This window comes from Odocoileus virginianus, chromosome 16 (genome assembly GCF_023699985.2).
Source record: "Odocoileus virginianus isolate 20LAN1187 ecotype Illinois chromosome 16, Ovbor_1.2, whole genome shotgun sequence".
Classification (NCBI taxonomy): Eukaryota; Metazoa; Chordata; class Mammalia; order Artiodactyla; family Cervidae; genus Odocoileus; species Odocoileus virginianus.
The window spans coordinates 4,800,472-4,820,058 of record NC_069689.1 but is presented as its reverse complement, the minus strand read 5'-3'; the positions used below and the strand labels follow the sequence as shown (position 1 = coordinate 4,820,058).

Here is a 19,587-nt window from a genome sequence, read left to right as displayed (position 1 = left end):
ACTTCCTCTATTAAGACTCCCTTCCCGGGACGGGTCTCCGTCCGTAGCTCTTTTGACTCCCTTATTATCGTTTATATTTTGTCCTACCTCCCTTCGAAGACAATGGGCTGCTTTTCTGGGTGCCTGATGTCCTCTGCTAGTGATCAGAAGTTGTTTTGTGAAATTTGCTCAGCGTTCAAATGTTCTTTTGATGAATTTGTAGGAGAGAAAGTGGTCTCTCCGTCCTATTCCTCTGCCATCTTGGCTCCTCCTCTAAAGAGCCTCTTGATAAAAGTGAAAGAGGACAGCGAAAAAGTTGGCTTAAAGCTCAACATTCAGAAAACTAAGATCATGGCATCCAGTCCCATCACTTCACGGCAAACAGATGGAGAAACAGTGCAAACAGTGGCAGACTTTATTTTTCTGGGCTCCAAAATCACTGCAGATGGTGACTGCAGCCATGAAATTAAAAGACGCTTACTTCTTGGAAGGAAAGTTATGACCAACCTAGACAGCATATTAAAAAGCAGAGACATTATTTTGCCAACAAATGTCCATATAGTCAAGGCTATGATTTTTCCAGTAGTCATGTGTAAGTGTGAGTTGGACTATAAAGAAAGCTGAGCGCCGAAGAATTGATGCTCTTTGAACTGTGGTGTTGGAGAAGACTCTTGAGAGTCCCTTGGACTGCAAGGAGATCCAACCAGTCCATCCTAAAGGAAATCAATCCTGAATGTTCATTGGAAGGACTGATGTTGAAGCTGAAACTCCAATACTTTGGCCACCTGATGTGAAGAGCTGACTCATTTGTAAAGACCCTGATGCTAGGAAAGATTGAAGGCAAGAGGAGAAGGGGACGACAGAGGATGAGATGGTTGTATGGCATCATCAACTCAATGGACAAGAGTTTGAGTAAGCTCTGGGAGTTGGTGATGGACAGGGAGGCCTAGGAGGATCCTGCAGTCCATGGGGTCGCAAAGAGTCAGACACAACTGAGGAACTGAACTGGACTGACCCATTTCACAACAGAGTGATTATGGATGAGACTGGCCTTGTTTCTGTCATCATGGGTTGCCATTTCCCCACAGTATTTTGTTGGGCTTCTTAAAATCAATTCTAAACATTATTGGAACGTTCAAATTTTTTTGTTTCATTTTCTTTTCAAGATTTGAAAATTTCAGAATCTCTTTCCACTTGCATAGTGGTTATTTAAAAATTTTGAAAACACATATTTTCACTTACATTTACACACACACATACATATGCATACAAACATATATATACAGAGACATTAAAAAGCAGAGACATTACTTTGCCTACAAAGGTCCGTCTAGTCAAAGCTATGGTTTTTCCAGTAGTCATGTACAGATGTGAGAGCTGGACAATAAAAAAAGGCTGAGCGCTGAAGAAATGATGCCTACAAACTGTGGTGCTGGAGAAGACTCTTGAGAGTCCCTTGGAGTGAAAGGAGATCAAACCAGTATATCCTAAAGGAAAACAATCTTGTATCCACTGGAAGGACAGATACTGAAGGTGAAGCTCCAATACTTTGGCCACCTGATGCAAAGAGCTGCCTCACTGGAAAAGACCCTGATGCTGGGAAAGATTGAAGGCAGAAGAAGAAGGGGACAAAAGAAGATGAGATAGTTGGATGGCATCACCAACTGAATGGACATGAGTTTGAGCAAAACCAAGGAGATGGTGAAGGACAGGGAAGCCTGGCATGTTGCAGTCCATGGGGTCACAAAGAGTTGGACACGACTGAGTGACTGAACAACAACAACAATGATATGTAAAGAAAGAAAGATATGTATGTGTGGGTTACAGACTATTGTCAACATTTCAGGGATGGCTATTTGACAATTATGCTTGATGGATATTTTTTCTGATCTCTTACAAGTTTTTCATATATCCCACTTACTTTGTTTTGGGTTTTTTTTTTCATAACTGGAATACATTATCTAGCAATGCTTTCAGATAATATATGGGTGGTAAAATCTGGATCCATGCATATCTGAAAATTCTGTTTTTCTACTTGGCTCTTTAGAGATTTGGGGATAATAATTTCTCACCTGAGCTATGATATTATAGACCACGTCTTTTCAAATCCAAGATTTTTCTGATAAGACCACAGATGTCATTTTGGCAATTATTTTTAGCAAGTGATTTTCCCTCCGTCCTGGATAATTTAAGGTTGTTTTTTTTTTTTTTTCCTATCCCTGGTGCACTGAAATTGAAGTGTTCAATGAGTCTTTTACATTAAGTTGTTCATGCTTTCCTTGAACTCTAGAAGCTTTTTTAAAAAAGATCCTTTCTTTATATTTTTACTTTCCATTTGGTCAGTTATCTCTTTCTGAAATATTTTTCTAGACTCAAGTCAGAACTTATTCCAATGTCTACTGTCAATCCATGGTTTCCGAATAAAGTTTCCCACTGAAGGGTTTCTTCGTAAAAGCAGATTCAAGTCTGGAGTGAGCAGTACAAGACAGCCTTGAGATATCTCATTTTATTTTGTTCTAGAAAACAGAGCAACTATCAAGGATCAGAGAGAGCTTACCAAAAGGACACAGGAGTCACCTTGATAATCTGAGCATCAGAAACAAAAGTAAGTAGAATGAAATAATATATACCAAATATCCCCCAAAATAATTCAAATCATTTTAATAAAATCTCACTGGTCATCAACTATTTGAGTATCTTGAATACTGCCTAATATGTTCAAAAATTTAAAAAAAAAGCAAAAATATCCCCAAACAAAAAAAAATATGAAAAATGCCTGGGTTCAAGTCCCCAAATCTTCTCTGCTTGGATAAGAATGGTCCTAATAATATAGCACTTTGTTAAAAACTACCTATTAGCAGGGGAGACAGGCCCTGAATCCCCCTAGCCCAGGTTACATCTACAGATTTCTTACAGACATGATGATAAACTCAGGAGTCTCATTTCCTCCAAAAGAGCAGCATTTCTGAAACAGGTGCAATCTTTCCAATCCAGACAAATCCATACCATGTATTCCATCTTGCTATTCCTTTCCTCTATCTAAGACAAGTTTCAAGCCCTTTAAAAGTATTTCTTTCTAATGCTGTGTGCTTTTAAAGTGATATTTTTTTAAAAAATGCAGGGAGCCAGTGGAAAGCTGGTTTGTGATAACACATCAATGACCAAGCTGCTCCCTGTGCAGATGCAAACCACCACTGGAAAGGAAACACATTTCCTGAGTATTCATTCCCTTTCAGTTTTTAATTTAATCCAGTGCCTATAATTTCCCCTGTCATCAACAATGAAAGTGCCATCTGCACATTGTTGCTTTAATGCCTGCTCAATGGTTATTGACAAAGGAGCATCCTGGTCCGTGGCCATCACATTAATTGTTCCATACATGGAACAGGAGATGGGGTCCAACTGGCCTGATGCCCTTCAAAGGAAGGAAAGAAAGGAGGTGAGGGGGACCTTCCTGCAGCCGAGTGCCAGTCCAGCTCCTAGTACAGAGAGCTGCCTTCATTGCTTCTCATTCCTGAGACCAGATGTCAGTACAGACCACTCCTTTCAGAGAAAAGCCTCTGGTGCAGTTTCCATTCACTCTGGGGCTGTAAAACACAAACCACGGATACAAAGGACAAACCAGATTCAGAGAGATTCCCCTATGTTTAAATATCTATGCTGCATGCATTTCACCTAGCTGAAAAATAAAGTTATCTCCTGACCTCCAATTGTCTATAGGATGTGCCCCTGAAGACTAGCCAGAAGCACTTGAATGTTTGAAAATATTGTGATTCTCTAGGCTTTGTCTGTTTTTATCAACATGCCTGTTATTCTTTAGTTTCCATCAAGGAATTTTGTTGATCCTCAATCTCCAGATATTTTAGGCAAATACAAAATATTATCCTAAATGATTCAATCACAATTTGATGAGTAACCACAACATTTAAAGCAAAAATAAATTTTAAAACAGTAACATTCTTGGTTTTATTTAAAACAAATAAACAAAAAAACCTTGTGAAGAAATTTTTTAATGTTTTCTCTTAAGTGTTTTAAAGCTTTTGACCAATTGACTTTTAAGACCCATATAATGTTTCATTTACTCTATAAGCTATAAGTACAAAGTCAAGACTTTTCAAGTTAACATACCAAAAAGTTCACTACCTCACAAAGGTTGGTTTTGAAAATAGTCAGTAGAGAACTGTTTTAAGTTGCTTAAGACAATTTGGGGAAATTTATTTTTCTCCAGTGTCAGATTATAAGCATCCAAACAAAAATAAAAACAGAAAACCCATCTCCATCTTGTTTGTGAGCCATCAACATCCATCATGAGACCCTGCCTTGAGGTATACCTGCCAGCCTCAATAAATAAGCTCATCCTGAAAAGACTATTTCTACCAAAAGATTCCAAATAATTGGACTTTAATCCTAACAAGAGTCCAAAAGTATTTGATATTTTAATAGGTTTCTTACAGTAACTGCCTCTCCTTCTACAGGGGCCACAATAAAGAAAGCATTCATTTACATTTAAATAATCATAAACCTAAGATGTATATAAAAATGCTCATTCTCTCAGTTCTTGATTGCCCAGGTGTTCACTGCTCAATCAGTTTAAAGAAACACAAATATCAAAATTACATTGCAGAAATGTAGGCATGGATCTGTGAATCAAATAATGAATTAAAAATACAAAATAACATTTTTGCCCATTGGCTTAGTTGCTGATAAGAGTATCCAGTAAGGTTTTAGCTTAAGATGTCAGCTTATACCCATCTATTTCCCCTCTGCCCTCAAGACTACTGAAATTAAAATAGAGGAGAGAAATGGTATGCCAATGAAAAAAAAATGTTGCCTGCTGTGTCAGTAAACAAAGATGTTACAGCTATCAGGCCACCTCATTAGAGCCACCCCTGATGGTGAGTCTTGAGGGAATTCAGGAATGGAAACAGGATGCCTGCCATCAAGCAGTCAGTGACTGCAGCCACCCCCAGTGGTGTACCCTGAAGGGATTTTGGATGAGAAAGCCCAGGATCCTGGCCCCAGAGAGCTGAGGTGCATATGAAAGGAATGACTTCAGTGAGCCCAGACTCTTGCATCTTCCCATACATAGAAAAGTGCTAAATTCCTTAATTTGAGATGTCTGGTTTTCTTTAGTTAACAGTAATTTTCTGATGCACTGACTACCTGGTCTTTGTTGCAAAATTCCTATAAACCTTGGCTCCTCCCGTGCTGTGCTGTGCTTAGCCACTTCAGTCGTGTCTGACTCTTTGTGACCCCATGGACTGCAGCCCACCAGCCTCCTCTGTCCACGGGATTCTCCAGGCCAGAGTATTGGAGAGGGTGGCATCTCCCTTACCTCTATGGAAAAGTCCCTTAGAGCTGAGATCCTGTCTTCTGGACTTAAGTCTCCATCCTGTCCACCAAATAAACCATAATTCTCAACGTTCAGGTTGTACTTTTTTTTTTCTTCTTCAGATAACAGGTATAATCTCCCCAAAAGAAAGATAATGGAAATGAGGCCATAAAAAGACAAGATATTCAACCCATCACAAGAAAAGAGCACACACACAGAGGCTTGGTGACTGCAAAAGCCAACAAAGGAAGACCTGTGCTCAACGCTGAGCACGGGGCTGCAGGGGAGAGGGAGCAGATCTGCCATGCAGAAGCCCACAGATTCCAGAAGTGCCCTGGGTCCAGAGGAGGGCAGGGAGTACGGAGTGGAGCGGTCACAGGTGAATTCAGAGCAAGCTTGGTCAACTCCCTCCTGACAATAACAAACTACCAGGTTTCTCCTCACTCCATACAGTCAAAACTCAAACAAACTGATCTGATCAGTGAGTGCTAGACAGAACAATATGGCAGCCCCTCCACAACCTGCCTTCTAAGTCCTGGATGGGTGGCCAGTGCTATGAGCCTAACATTCATGGGATTCCCAAGGCTTAGCTGTGCCCTCCCCTAAAAGCATAAACTATCTCATTAACGTTTTTTTTAATGTTGGCTACTTGTTGCATCCTTAATAATTTAGGAATACTAAGTGAAGTGAGGTATCTTACTAAAATCAATGTTCCCTGCACCATTTACTTTTTAAATGTGACCGCTGGAAAATGTAAAATCACATCTGGGGCTGACATTACATTTCTATTGGACAGCCCTGATTTAGGAAACAAAGCAGGTCATGTGAAAAGAGATGCCTTTGGAGCAAAGCATTCAGCCCTTGAGCATTTACTCGGTCCTCAAAAATGTAACAGGCCCCCTCTGATACAACACTTCTACTAATGTTTCTGTTCCCTAATATAAAAATAAGAAGAGATACTAAGAACCAGAGGAACTTTAGAAAATCTTGATAAATACATAGTAAAAATAAATAGAAAGGCAAAGTAAATAAACAAGCAACATTAAAAGAAGGGGAGGAAAATAACCCTAGAAGAAATAACATTGCTTAGTTTAAAACAAATGAACTACAAAAGTAAAGAAGGAAAGGACAACCCTCCAATCAGTACTCCCAGAGAAAGAGGGCCCAGTGTACAAAAGACAGGAACAGTGAAAGGAGGACCTACTGGATGTACAGTGGGACCAAAGACATCGGGATAACAAGGTACAATGAGATTTGGTGAAGAAGGTGAAAAAGGAGCATCATCTGAGCTTGACCCCAAGTTGACACCAGGCACACACGACCCCAATGAATGGCACAGAAACAGCACTGAACCCATAGAGAAGGAAACAGGGGCTTAGAAAAATGGCTTTGCAGAGAACAGTGCTTACACTGTCACAAGATCGTGAGGGCCGTTTTTTGGGTTTTTTTTTCCCCCAAGTCAAATCAAGCTACTGTCAAGTTACAGAGAAATTAAATAAGACTGTGGCTCAGCTGGTAAAGAATCCGCCTGCAATGTGTGAGACCTGGGTTCGATCCCTGGGTTGGGAAGATCCCCTGGAGAAGGGAAAAGTTATCCACTCCAGTATTCTGACCTGAAGAACTCCATGGACTGTATAGTCCATGGGGTTGCAAAGAGTTGGACATGACTGATTGACTTTCACACTCACACACACACACAGAATAGAATGTAAATGTTACCAATGTGGACATGGAAGGACTTCAAGAGAAGTAGGGGCAGAAAGGAAGTGATTACAGAGCAGGAAAGCTGAATTCCAGGATTCCAGGCAACAGAAATGACAAGAAGCTTTGTTTTTTTCAACAAGTTAGTTTGTAGGTATAATTAAGATTACTATAATTTTTTTAAATTGATTAACACTGGTTTTCTTTTCAATTTAAGTCAAGTATAGTTGATTTAAAATGCTGTGTTAGTTTCAACCATAAAGTGATTCAGTTATACACATATGAATTCTATACCATACTTTTCCACTACGTTTTATCACAGGATATTGAATATAGTTCCTTGTCCTAGACAGTAGGATCTTGTTGTTTATCTACTCTATTTATAATAGTTTCAAACCCCTCCCCCTTGGCAACCCTAACCCCCTTGGCAAGTTTGTCCTTTATGTCTGTAAGACTGTTTCTGTTCCTTAGATATGTTCACTTGTGCCGTATTTTAGATTTCACATGTAAGTGATATCACAAAATTGCTTTATAACATTATATAAGCTTGACGTATACAACATTACATTTCCACTTCTGTACACTCCAGCAGGCTCACCACTAGAAGTTTAATTTCCATCTGCCACCCTCTGTCGACACCCTTTACCTGTTTTGTACTTTTGAAGGTGCAAAAGTGAGCAGCAGAAGAAGCAAGAACAGAGGTAAGAGGGGAGGTAAGGAGAGCTGTGAATGAGCTGAGTTCATACCTATCATAGTAGGAAGTCACAAGAATGGGTGAAGTTGATCAATCCAGGAATAGGACGATTAAGATTACTAAAGTAGTGTCCTAATGGTGTCATAACCAGAAACAGAGGCAACAAAATGTGTCTGGTTAAGAGTCAGCATCGAGACAGCCCAGGGCTTTTCAGAAATCCTTTATTATTGGCTCTGTAAATGCTGCATCTTATTGGTATTTATTTGTGTTTGTATTTCAATAAAACTTTATTTACAAAAATAGGCAGTGGGCAGATTTTAACCTGTAGGCTATAGTTTGTAATCACTGCTTTATTTGTTTTTTACTACTTTGCACGTGCTAACCCCAAACTCTCAATCCATCCCCCACCCTACCTGGCAACCACAGGTCTGTTCTCTCTGTCAGGGAGTCTGCCTCTGTTTTGTAGGTAGGGTCACGTGTCATAATAAAATATCATAGCCCTGGCATTTTCTCTGTATCATGTACATACTATATAACTGAAATGTCTCTCTCGGGGCAAACAAAGTAGATAATACAATGCCTAAAGCAACAAAGTGCACCAATCACGCAATCATTATACTAACAATCCTTTAATTAGCCTTGAAAAACAAAATAATCGTCAGTCTAGAGTTCCATGTGAAGGTAAAGCAACAACAAAAAGCCTCTAAATGCAAATATATAGAAAATTATCTTCATGAACTTGAGGAAAGGAAAGATTTTTCTAAAGATAACATAAGATACACTAAACATAGAAGAAAAGAATTACAAAATCAGGCAATTAAGAATTTCTGTTCATCTAAAGATACAATTTATATGTAAGCATGTGTGTGCATGCTAAGTTACTTCAGTCATGTCCAACTCTTTGCAACCCTATGGACTGTAACCTGCCAGGCACCTCTGTCCATGGGATTCTCCAGGCAAGAATACTGGAGTGGATTGCCATGCCCTCATCTAGGGGATCTTCTTGACCCAGGGATCATCGAACCCTTGCCTCTCACATCTCCTGCATTGGCAGGCAGGTTCTTGACCACTAGCGCCACCTGGGAAGCCCATCTGTAAACATGTGAAGTATGAAAGCTGCTCAGTCATGTCCGACTCTTTGCAACGCCATGGACTATACGGTCCATGGAATTCTCCAGGCCAGAATACTGGAGTGGGCAGCCTTTCCCTTCTCCAAGGGATCTTCCCAACCCAGGGATCAAACCCAGGTCTCCCACATTGCAGGAGGATTCTTTACCAGCTGAGCCACAAGCATATTTTGCTTCAATGAGGAATTTATGAAAAAGAGAACATGAAAAGAGTGGAAAGACCAGCCAGGGTCAAAGATACTCGTAAAAACATTTTACAAAGGGCTCAAGTCCGTAAAATAGAAAAACACATACAAATCCTAACAAGGAAAGAACAAAACCACACACACATATACACACAGATAAAAATAGGCAAGAGACATGAACACTTTGCAAGAGAAGATGATATCCAAGTGGAAAATTAAGAAATGAAAATGTCCTCAACTTTATTGGTAATCAGGAAACCACTAATTAAAAACACAAGGAAATATATCACTCCCCACCCACTAGAATGGTAAATTTAAAAGACTAAAATACAAAGTGTGGGTGATTATGCAGAACAAGAATTTTTCAGACACTGCTGGTGAGAATGTTAATTGGTATAATCATTTTGAACAGGTTTTGGCTTCATCTGGAGAAGCTAAAGACATGCCATCCAAGCGCCTGGCTAGTCCCTTCCTATGTATATACACGTGATAGAAATACATAAACATGTGCATCAAAAGATGTATGCGGTTGGAATACTCATGTCAGTGTACTTCACAAGAGTCCAAAAACTAGAAACAACTTAAAAAAATCCCCATTAACAGAATAACAGATAATGCTACATCCACCCAATAAAAATGAATAAACTGTAGCAACAGGCAAGAACCTGGGTGACTCTCACAAAAATAAAAGTGAACAAAAGCAAACAAAAGAATACACACTGTGTTCTTGTGTGATTCCATCTATACAGAGTCCCAGTGAAGGGCAAAATTAAACTCTGATGCCTGACATTATGCTGTGGTTTTCCAGCACACAAAAAGAGGGAGAAGAGTGAGCTATCTTGGGTGGTGGTTACCTGCATGGTAACCTGTGACAATTCATTGAGGTGGTTTTGATATTTTGCCACACAGGGGACCTGTATTACACTGCAATTCAAAGTTCAAAATGACTTCTCAAATGAAACCTGTCTAAGAGCTAGCCAGCGTATTAAAGGTTACTTCAAATGTCAATAAAACATCTTAAGGAAAACACTGAATAAATGAATGTTTCTGGACCAGTGATTTCAATTGTAAATGTTATCAATTTGAGTTTAATCAATCAGTGAGCAGCCTTGGCTTAACTTGCTTAGTCTGAGCCCCTCCATATAACACATTATATGTGTGAGCTTCTGAAGACAGATGCAGTAGAATAAAAAACTGTTTTATGATTCTAAAGTTTCAAAACACCTGGAGCTCAACCTGACCACTTGCCTTCTCTCCACAAAATAAAACAAACACATTTTTTCTTGCTCAGAAATACCTCTTTTACTCCGAGACAGGAATCTTTACTGACAATTTACCCTCAGTGATCCCAGAATAAATTTTCCATGCTGGGGATCATCTCACAGGTAGCCCTCCTTAACCAGGGCAGCAACCATGTCACCACCCCCCACGCCGCCCACTCCCACCTGCAGGGGGGCACTGGTCAGCCCATTCTAAGGCCTCACTCTGAGTCTGGAGTCAGCCCCACGTCCAGGCCTCTCCCACTACCCCGCTGGACTTTAAACAATTTCTTACTTAATTTCATGTTAGTTTCAGTCACTTGTTTGGCTCTCTGGAAGTTGTGACTCTGAGGCTTTTGCAATAACTTCAAGTTTTTTCTCTTGGAAACTTAACAAGCATATTATGGGATGTCTTATCTTGTGATATCAAAAAAAAAAAAAAAAAAATTCAACAAAGAGAGATGAGAGCAACAGGGGTGTGTGTGTGTGCGCACATAAATGTACACTTGCAAGCTTTTATTTTTTTTTTCAATGGTTTTGGTTTTTACTTTGAGGGCTCTTTGACTAAAACAGTTTATAGCTGATGTGGAATGCAAATAAGGAAATCACTGAAATAAAGAGAATGAGAATTAGAAGTTTCAAATTAGTTTCTTCTTCTCTAAGGAGTAAAACTCTACCTAATCCTGATAAATCAATAAGTGAGCAGAGATTTTCACTAGCATCTCTCCATGACAAGACCATTTCTCTTCCTTTAACAGCATGTCAGGGATGAATCAGGAGATCTGAGAGAACTAAGCCTTTGGGGAATAACTTCAGGGGTAGACTTGAAAGACAACATTTACAAGAAAGTGTCCTTTAGTGAAAGTGCCCATAATCCCCAGTCTATAAAGCTACGAGAATTCTGTACCTTTATGTCCCAGAGCAATAAAGAGGTTTAACAGGGGTACAATTTCTATCATAATAAATCTGGATCAATTATAAAGATGCATTACAAACAAGTTTTAATTTAGAATTTCAGTTCTGCTACCCACGATAAAAGAAAGGAAATGAAAGAAAGCTGAGTGCCAAAGAATTGATGCTTTTGAACTATGGTGTTGGAGAAGACTCTTGAGAGTCCCTTGGACAGCAAGGAGATCCAACCAATTCATCTTAAAGGAGATCAGTCCTAGGTGTTCGTTGGAAGGACTGATGCTGAAGCTGAAACTCCAATACTTTGGCCACCTGATGCAAAGAACTGACTCATGTGAAAAGACCCTGATGCTGGGAATGACTGAAGGCAGGAGGAGAATGATGAGATGGTGGGATGGCATCACCGATTCAACGGACATGAGTTTGAGTAAGTTCTGGGAGTTGGTGATGGACAGGGAAGCCTGGCATACTGCAGCCATGGGGTCGCAGCCCATGGGGTCGCAAAGAGTCAGACTCGACTGAATGACTGAACTGAACTGAACTGAACCCACAGTGATGAACTAGGTAGTTCTCACCCACTCTGCAGTGAGAACAACTGGGAAAATACAATGAGAAATACAGTCAAAGAATAGGGCAATGAGGAACAGCAGGGCCAAGGTCCAGGAAAGGGAGGGAAGCTTAGAGAATAACAGGGTCCGGGGCCACTTTTCCAGAACCATGTGATGATTTCTAAAGCAATGCCTAGAAGGCCAAAAGTTAAAGCAAATCTTGGCAGACTCAAGAGCTAGCAGAACATAGTGGGGTTCAAGGTCTACAGAATAGAGGGAAGACCTTTCTAAATTCTCTATATTCACACACTAGAATGTATATGCAAAACTGAGAAATAAACTAGCCCTCTGAGGAATGGAAGCCCAGGTCCTCCTCTTCTCAGTCACTAACTGGATTAAGGTGATTTGTGCTTGCCAGAACCTATAGCCTGAGTGTTGGTCAGAAGCAAACGTAAAATGGAGGGAGGTATTGTCAAGTGTCAAAATCTTTGAATTATCTCTGTGATTTTTCACATACAAAATCTGAGACAACATAAAACACAACCAAGCTTTGAAGTAACATCATGAATCATTTCAATAAATACTTTATAAGAGATTTCTAAGACAAAAATACAAATAGGGATCAAATACACAGTGGTAGTGAGAGTTACATAATAGTGCGGAAAGAACACAATCTTATTTTAAAATTCAGTTTACCACTTGGCCTATTTGTGTCACTTTAAAAGTAATGCCTGCTAATATTGTTTAAGGTGCCATAATGGTGTTATGCCATTTTAATTTTTAAATATTTATCTAAACAACCTATGAACATAGAGAAAAGTCTGAAATGCACCAGAAGGCCTTGAGTAATGGTGATTTGGATGGCTTTTATCCCCCTGCAGTCCTTTTTTTGTTTAATTTCCTACACAAAACGTTATTTGTAGCTGCAATAAACATCACTTATAAACACATTATTAGGATAATTAAATAACTGCACCTTGGGTTTTCTTCATAGAATGCCTTCAAGGTGTGCAATTTTTACAGTAAGTATTTGATAATGTTAAGTTTGAGTTGTAGCATTTCACATAGTGGCCAGTAAATGTAAAATCGTAAGTCTGATAAAGCAGAGCAGAGCCATCAAGGGATTTCAGATAACACACAAGCCCTCAGACACTGGACTCCATACCCATGCCTGCATTCTGCAATAGCAAACCCCAAATGCACAACCACCTAGTTCTGCTGTCTTGTGACCAAAGTTTCTAAAAAGTTGAATCTGCAATCCCAAATGTATAAAACAGCAAAAATCATCCCTGCATCATTATGTATTATACATTTCTATATAATTATGTGTTGATTCTTATTATTCAGTTTAAATACCTTGCCTTCTGGACATGTTTTCCTAACTATGCACATTTATTTTATGCAAATCAACACTCAGAATGGCCTTTAGATGTGTGTGTACAGACAAATGACTAAATGGAATGCAAAAAGGAGAAATATTATGGAAACTGTTGGTAGTTTAGAATCTTACACTTGCATCACTTCAAAATGATTTCTTAGGTATTATCTCATTCCCAGCCCAGTTACAAGCCCATGTAGTAAATTAATAATCACCGTTAAGTCAGACTATGCAGTTAGGAATAATTTAGGTACCTTCAGTTAACAAATTTATCTATGTACCTACATAGAATTCTTACACACAGCTATATATCATAGACAGTACACCCAAAAGGTCTCTGGAATCTGTCCTTGTCTCCACATTTCCACACTGACCATTACAGTTTTGACCTCTTCATCCTTTGCCTACATTTTCTCGTCTCTTTAATCTGTCCCGCACACACACTTCCCTCAGCATCCTCGATCTAAACACAGATCTAGTAATGTCCCACCTCTGATTAAAAATCCACCACCCTCTCACTCTCTACCTTGTGCCTCACTAAGGGGGCCTGATAGATAGCTAGAGGAGATCACAGTAGATAAAACTATCCCTCTGAAAACACATGGTTTGTCTTTAAAAGTTTATGTACATTTTTTTTCATTCGTTTATAATTTATACTTGTTGGGTTTAATACAAATATTGTGGTTTGGACTGTTTCCACTTCTAGAAAAATATGCAGTGGCAAGCTGATCTTGCAGCTTCATGAATCCTCTGGCACACCACCACCACCTCCTCATATCCTGGGAGATATACCCTGATGAAGGCCCAAGACGAAATCTAAACTCTGCAGAGCCACTCGACATACCTTATGCTCAACATCTCTTCTGTCTATGGTATGAACTCACCTTAGCCCTCCTACCAGAAGATAACCCCCGTCCTTCATCTTGCAAGGTGTGTTTCTAGAACATCATTCTTACAAAAGGGTATGTAAGAGAAAGTTCGTAGTTTGGTTAGTATGACACCCCTCTTTTAAGAATTCTCAGCACACATAAGCGTATTCAAGTTTCTGAAGAGCTTCACAGCACAACTGCAGCAAGATCAGCTGGGAGCCAGTGCCCCACAGAACATACTTGCTAAGGGTATGGTGTCCTCCCACTCTCATCTTTCTTCACCCTGCTCGTTTTCCTCACTGGGAAAGCCTTCCATGTTTTCTCCAACTGGCAAACTCCTACTCACCTTTAGAAATCTAATTCCTAGCCACCTGGCTGGAAGTAAATATATCCTCCTAGGTGTGTCTGTACCACATTTGCATTCAGGTACATGTGAGATACTCTTGAATTTACATGTCAGTCTCCATAGATAAGACTGTGAATTATAGAAGCAGAAATAATCCCTTAACCATGTATAGATTCCCAGAATCTAGCAAAGTCCACAAGAAGATTTCAATAAAAAATATGTGTTGAATAAGCTGATGAACAGGTAAACAACCTTCCACGGAAATAAGACATGTAGAATCATACATTATCTCCCTGTACTCCAGCCGGGAAATCTCTGCTGGCAGAAAACGGAACAATAACAAGATTTTAAAGGAAAATGGTCTCTAGAACAGCCCAGTCAGAATGGGCAAAGGACTTCTGGAACTGAATTTGTAAAGAGAACCTGATACCAGTTGGGGCTTGTCACAGGAATCAGTTGAGTCACTGTATCTCTGTCCAGGGTCTTGAGAGTCCGGCTGGAAAGCCCTGGCTCTGTTTCAAAACCAGACAGACTCAAGTCTGGCTGGAATACAAATGTTTGCATATTTCATTATTTCTGATATAGAGACTTCCTTTTCACTGTAATCTCAGGACAGTCACATTCAATCAGTTACACTCAAGTGGTTTAAATAAATTACGCCGATTTTTTTTTTCTACAAAAGAAGTTATGGATTCTAAAGGAGGCCGGACATACAAAGGACTTGCAAGGCAGCTGTGACACAGCCCTGCCTCTAACCAGTGAGCAACCCTGGCCAAGAGACCACACCTTTCTAGGCATTGATGTCCCAACCGTTGAGTAGCTACATTATGAAGATAAAGCAAATCTTCAGTGAATTACCAGTGTGTGCCAAGTGCTTTCTCTTATTTAATCCCCTCAAACCCTGTGAAGTGGACATTATTCTCATTTTACACATGAGGAAACAGAGCTTAGAAAGTAAAGCAATTTGTTGAAGGCCACTCCATGAGCTCACAGTATTGGCAAGCTGGGAAGTTCAACACATTCACAGCTAGATCCACGGTCAAGGTGAGACCAAAGCTTTCTCCCCTCCCACCCTCCCGTGACCTCTGGCTGCTGACAGTGGTCTTCACGAGTGCTTCTCTCTGGTATTGCAATGTTGATGACACACACTGCTTATAATTATTATTCTTCTTAAAATCTTCTAACTTGACAAATGTTTGCATTTCACTATTTTTTTAGTTGTCACATCATGTAACCCTAGCTTATACCCAAACTTTTCATAAAAGCCAAAATCTCTCATGCCATTTGATTCCTGAAAGGTCTCTTAAAGAAATGGAGGTACTAGGAAGAAGCCTGCAGCTTCCTGGTGAGTGGCCTTCTCTCCAAAAGAGACTGCCACAGCCTATGGCGCCTGCTCCCCTTGGTCACTGCTCCCACTCCCTGACTGAGTAGCCGCTGCCCCTCCACATCCCAAGCATCCAGCACAAGGACCAGCCCAAGACCCGGAGTTGTGACACACACATACCCACAGAGAGGCCCATTTGGGGCCAACCCCAGGCAAATGGTGTTGGGGTGGCTTTCATTTTCTCACCACTTTGGAGTGTGCTAGCTCATCTAGTCCTCTGTAACATGCGTGCATGAGTTGGGAATGGGGGGTAATTTTGTTTTATTTAGATGAAAATGATCACTGTCTTCTGTCAAACTTTGCAGTCTCTCAAAGTTGCCTCCACAGTCTTCAGGTCATCACAACGATCGCTGAAGTGCTATCCTGTCCAAGGTATTAACAGGAAAGTACAGACTCAGGATGCTTGAGAAACTTAACAAAGATCAACCAGGTTTCCCCTGTGGCTCAGTGGTAAAGAATCCTCCTGCAATGCAGGAGCCACCAGAGACAAAGGTTCGATCCCCGGGTTGGGAAGATCCTCTGGAGGAGGCCATGGCAACCAACTCTAGTATTCTTTCCTGGAGAATCCCCATGTACAGAGGAGCCTGGCAGGCTACAGTCCATAGGGCTGAAGAGTTGGACATGACTGAATCAACTTAACACGCACACCTAAGACCAATCATCCAGAAATGAGCAGAGCCAGAACCTACCAAGCTCCCAAGGACAAACCCTATGATTCCTAAAGTAACAGAGAAGCTGCTCCACATAGTCTGCCTCCCCAAATGCCACAGGGCTTGTGCCCACCCCACCCATCCCCCAAAGCCTCTGAGATTCCATTTCTCTGCCCTGGCTCTGCTCAACACCGGGGCAGCTTTCTCAGCACCTCTTCCCCTAACCCCACATCTCTGTCCTTTCCTTCTTCCTACAGTCCAAGCTCTCTAAACAGCATTTTTTGCCCTGGTAAACCACAGGACAGCACTTATCTGCTTTTACAGCTCTCCAATGTGATAGTTTCTCCATGTCACTGCATACACACTGAATATTTTGAAGCATAGGTCTAACTGTGGAATAGAAGGGACCACACATTTAACACAGGTGTCCTGTGGGAAAAGAAACCATTCATCTTAGCAATTGTAACTACATTAAATGATGCAACATTCAACAGTTTAACAGAACGGGTGCTCTTTATTTGCAGGATTATGAAATCTCACCCTTCTTCTTACACTTCTGGAGACTCTTAGCACTTTCCACCTGTTGTAGCTTTTCTCACATCCCTTTCCTACCACATTCTCCCCTCCTTGGAACACCATCATCCCTGCATACTGCTCCGGAGCCGAGTCCAATGCTTTGTACAGGCTAGACCCTGAAACTCACTTACAATGACTTAAATGCTTTCATTAAATATTTGTACTGTATGAAGGATGTGCCAATGAAAATTGAATATCCAATCTAGAAGAGCAGAAGAACAAACTTATCCAGATTTTACACAGCTCTGCCAATTGAAGTGAGCACTAATAAGTCTGCAAGAAGCCCGTGAGGCTGGAAGCAGTTGCCTGAACGAGCAGACAAGTGTATCCGGGCGGCGGAGGCTTGCTCATCTTCGGAGCAGGACCACCTGCATTAACCTCCCCAGGAACCATGCCCATTTTTGGAACTGGGGAGGGGGTCTAAATGCTCACAGCTGGTCTTCTGCCTGGACAGACGAGTCAGCTGCAAAGTCCAGGGCCAGACCCGTACCCAGACCAGGGAAGCAGCAGAAAAGTCTAGAAATGCCTAAATTGACACCCATATCAGACTACATGCCAATACTTATACCAGAAGGGGTACTAATGTGTGACCATTCGGACCTATTCTTGATGATTCCTGACTCAGGATGGAGACACTTTCACCCTGAGTTTCTAATCCGAGGGCAAGTCAGGTCTGAAGTACCTGCGCACAGGTGGCCTGGGAACGCCAGGTTCCTCCCTGGGCGGCTGGGGAAACGGGCACACGGCGGCGGGCAGGCCCCGGCCCGCCGGAACTTACCACGTCCATGATCTGCAGGAGGCTCAGGGAGAAGTAGACTGTGAGCGGCAGCGAGTCGTTGGCCACCGGCCTCTCCAAGGGGTTGTAGTTCCTCACCAGGTCCTTGTAGAGCTTCCTCTGGAACTCGCCTTGTAGGGACACTTCAGGAGAGGAGAGGAGAGACGCGCGGGCTGCTCAGGGCCGGCCGGCGAGGATGAGCCCCCTGCCCAAGCACCCCCAGCCGCCCAAGCAGCGCAGCCCAGAAGTGCCGGGCTCGCCTTCCACCGGCAGCGCCTCCCGCCGCCCTTCGCAGCAGGCGCGAATCCCCAATCCCGTCCCCGGCGCGGGGCGCCCCGAGCCGCCTGGGATGCGCCTGGGATCCCACGGAGCAAGAGTGGTGGCTGGAGAGACCGGTGGCTTTACCGTGCAAGATCGACGCTGCCAGCGCCAGGCACAGCGAGCCGCGCATGTTGGGGGCCGGAGCTGCGCGTCTCGGAAACCAGCCCTGGCCTGAGCCTGCGGCCGCAAAGCCGCCTCTCCCGGCTAGGCTGGCGCGCCTTTAAAGAGCCCAGCGCGCGCCCACGCCCCGCCGGCCCCCGCGCGCCTCTCCACGTGACGAGCCCCGCCCCCGTCCCCCGCGCCCCTCCCCCCCAGCCCGCCGCCCGACCCCAGCTGCAGGCGGCCGCGGGGGAGACAGTAGCCCAGAAGTCCAGGAGGGGCGCGCCAGCTCCCCGCGTCCGTCTCCACCGAGCGGTACCCGTGTGCCCGAGGCTGTGATGGCCAGGCTCTGCCTGTCTCTTCTGTCCTTTGTCCCCGGTCCGCTCGCTGCCACTCTCAGACAAGCCACGCCGGGTCGCTGGGAGAACGGTGGGACCCTTCTGAATCTGGCTCCCCAGGGCCCTGCCTCCACGCCAGCTGCTGGATGCAGAGCCCAGGAACCTGGCTCTCACAGGTTCGCGAGTCCACCCAAAGGAGAGGAGACAGACATGAGACAGGTCCCTCCTACTCCCGCGAGCCGTGGTGGATGTTCTTCCAGCAACCATTTGCTGGGCGTCACCGGCCTGATTCTCAGATGGTTCTGGAGGTGTCCAGAGGACAGCCGAAATCTGCCAGGGAAGCATTATTCAAGGAGGAGACACTGCAAAAGTGTGTGATGGAATTCCCAGTGTATATCTTCTTCATGTTTAGTTCTCTTTTAAAGGCGATTCAAAAGGCTGGGAGAAAAAAGTTAACTCTCAGCTCTTTGCCAGAGGACAGGCAAAAAAGTTGGTGGTGTGATCTAAGCTTTTTTTTTTTTGCCAGTGAAAGGTCATCGCCAAGGGAAACTTCTGAGCAGACACCAATCAAAGAGGTCAGGGGCTTAATCATATCCCAGATGTTTAAGAGGGGGCCTGATTCTGGGAGAGGATGGAAGAGAGAATGCTGAGGAGAGACTTCAAAAGTGGTAGGTAAATTCTACCCCTTTTGCCCTCAGCAAGCATGTTGCAGAAGGCTGAGAGCAGAGGGGTCCCTGCACTCAATTAGGTGGTCTGCAGCTCACCTTCCTTAGGCTCCAGAGAATCCGAGCTCCACCAGATGTTAGGATCACTGTGGACCAGCAGAGGCAATGCCTGTATGTCTGAATTGCATAAGGCTCAGGCTTCTTGGATAGCACCAAAAACTAGGGGAAAGCTTAGCAAAATGTGCCTGCCCATGAATTTACCCCAACATCAGGAATGGGCAGCTAAATCGGTTCTTTGATTTGGAAAAATAAAGAAATATGCCAGCCTTGCAATGAAGTGTCTTGTAGCAAATTGACACCTGCTTTATATATATCTATGTTTTTTAGACATGATGCATATATAAATAATCAGTATAGGCTTTGATAACTGTACCAAGATCCTAAAAGAAGGA

The 19,587-nt window shown here is 42.5% G+C and overlaps 1 protein-coding gene and 1 long non-coding RNA gene across 4 annotated transcripts in view; one reads left to right on the top strand and one right to left on the bottom strand.

The window, feature by feature from the left end:
* Nucleotides 1-7,904, top strand: part of LOC110143089 (uncharacterized) — a 28,806-nt gene extending 20,902 nt beyond the window's left edge. Inside the window, exons 4-6 of one of the 2 annotated variants that reach the window (XR_011491683.1) lie at nt 2,500-2,584; nt 5,434-5,690; nt 7,605-7,904. This is a non-coding gene — a long non-coding RNA (uncharacterized lncRNA). Of the gene's footprint in view, nt 1-2,499; nt 2,585-5,433; nt 5,691-7,601 lie in introns of both variants that reach the window. The other variant, XR_011491684.1, reaches the window with a different exon arrangement.
* Nucleotides 1-19,192, bottom strand: part of LOC110143088 (neuronal acetylcholine receptor subunit alpha-7) — a 149,883-nt gene extending 130,691 nt beyond the window's left edge. Inside the window, exons 1-2 of one of the 2 annotated variants that reach the window (XM_070477662.1) lie at nt 18,452-19,192; nt 17,716-17,855 (exon numbers count right to left, since the gene is read on the bottom strand). In XM_070477662.1, the coding sequence (XP_070333763.1) occupies nt 17,716-17,855; nt 18,452-18,815 (504 nt within the window). In that variant the 5' untranslated portion in view covers nt 18,816-19,192. Of the gene's footprint in view, nt 1-17,715; nt 17,856-18,117; nt 18,268-18,451 lie in introns of those variants that run through there. The other variant, XM_020902628.2, reaches the window with a different exon arrangement.
* Between the last annotated feature and the right edge of the window lie 395 nt (nt 19,193-19,587).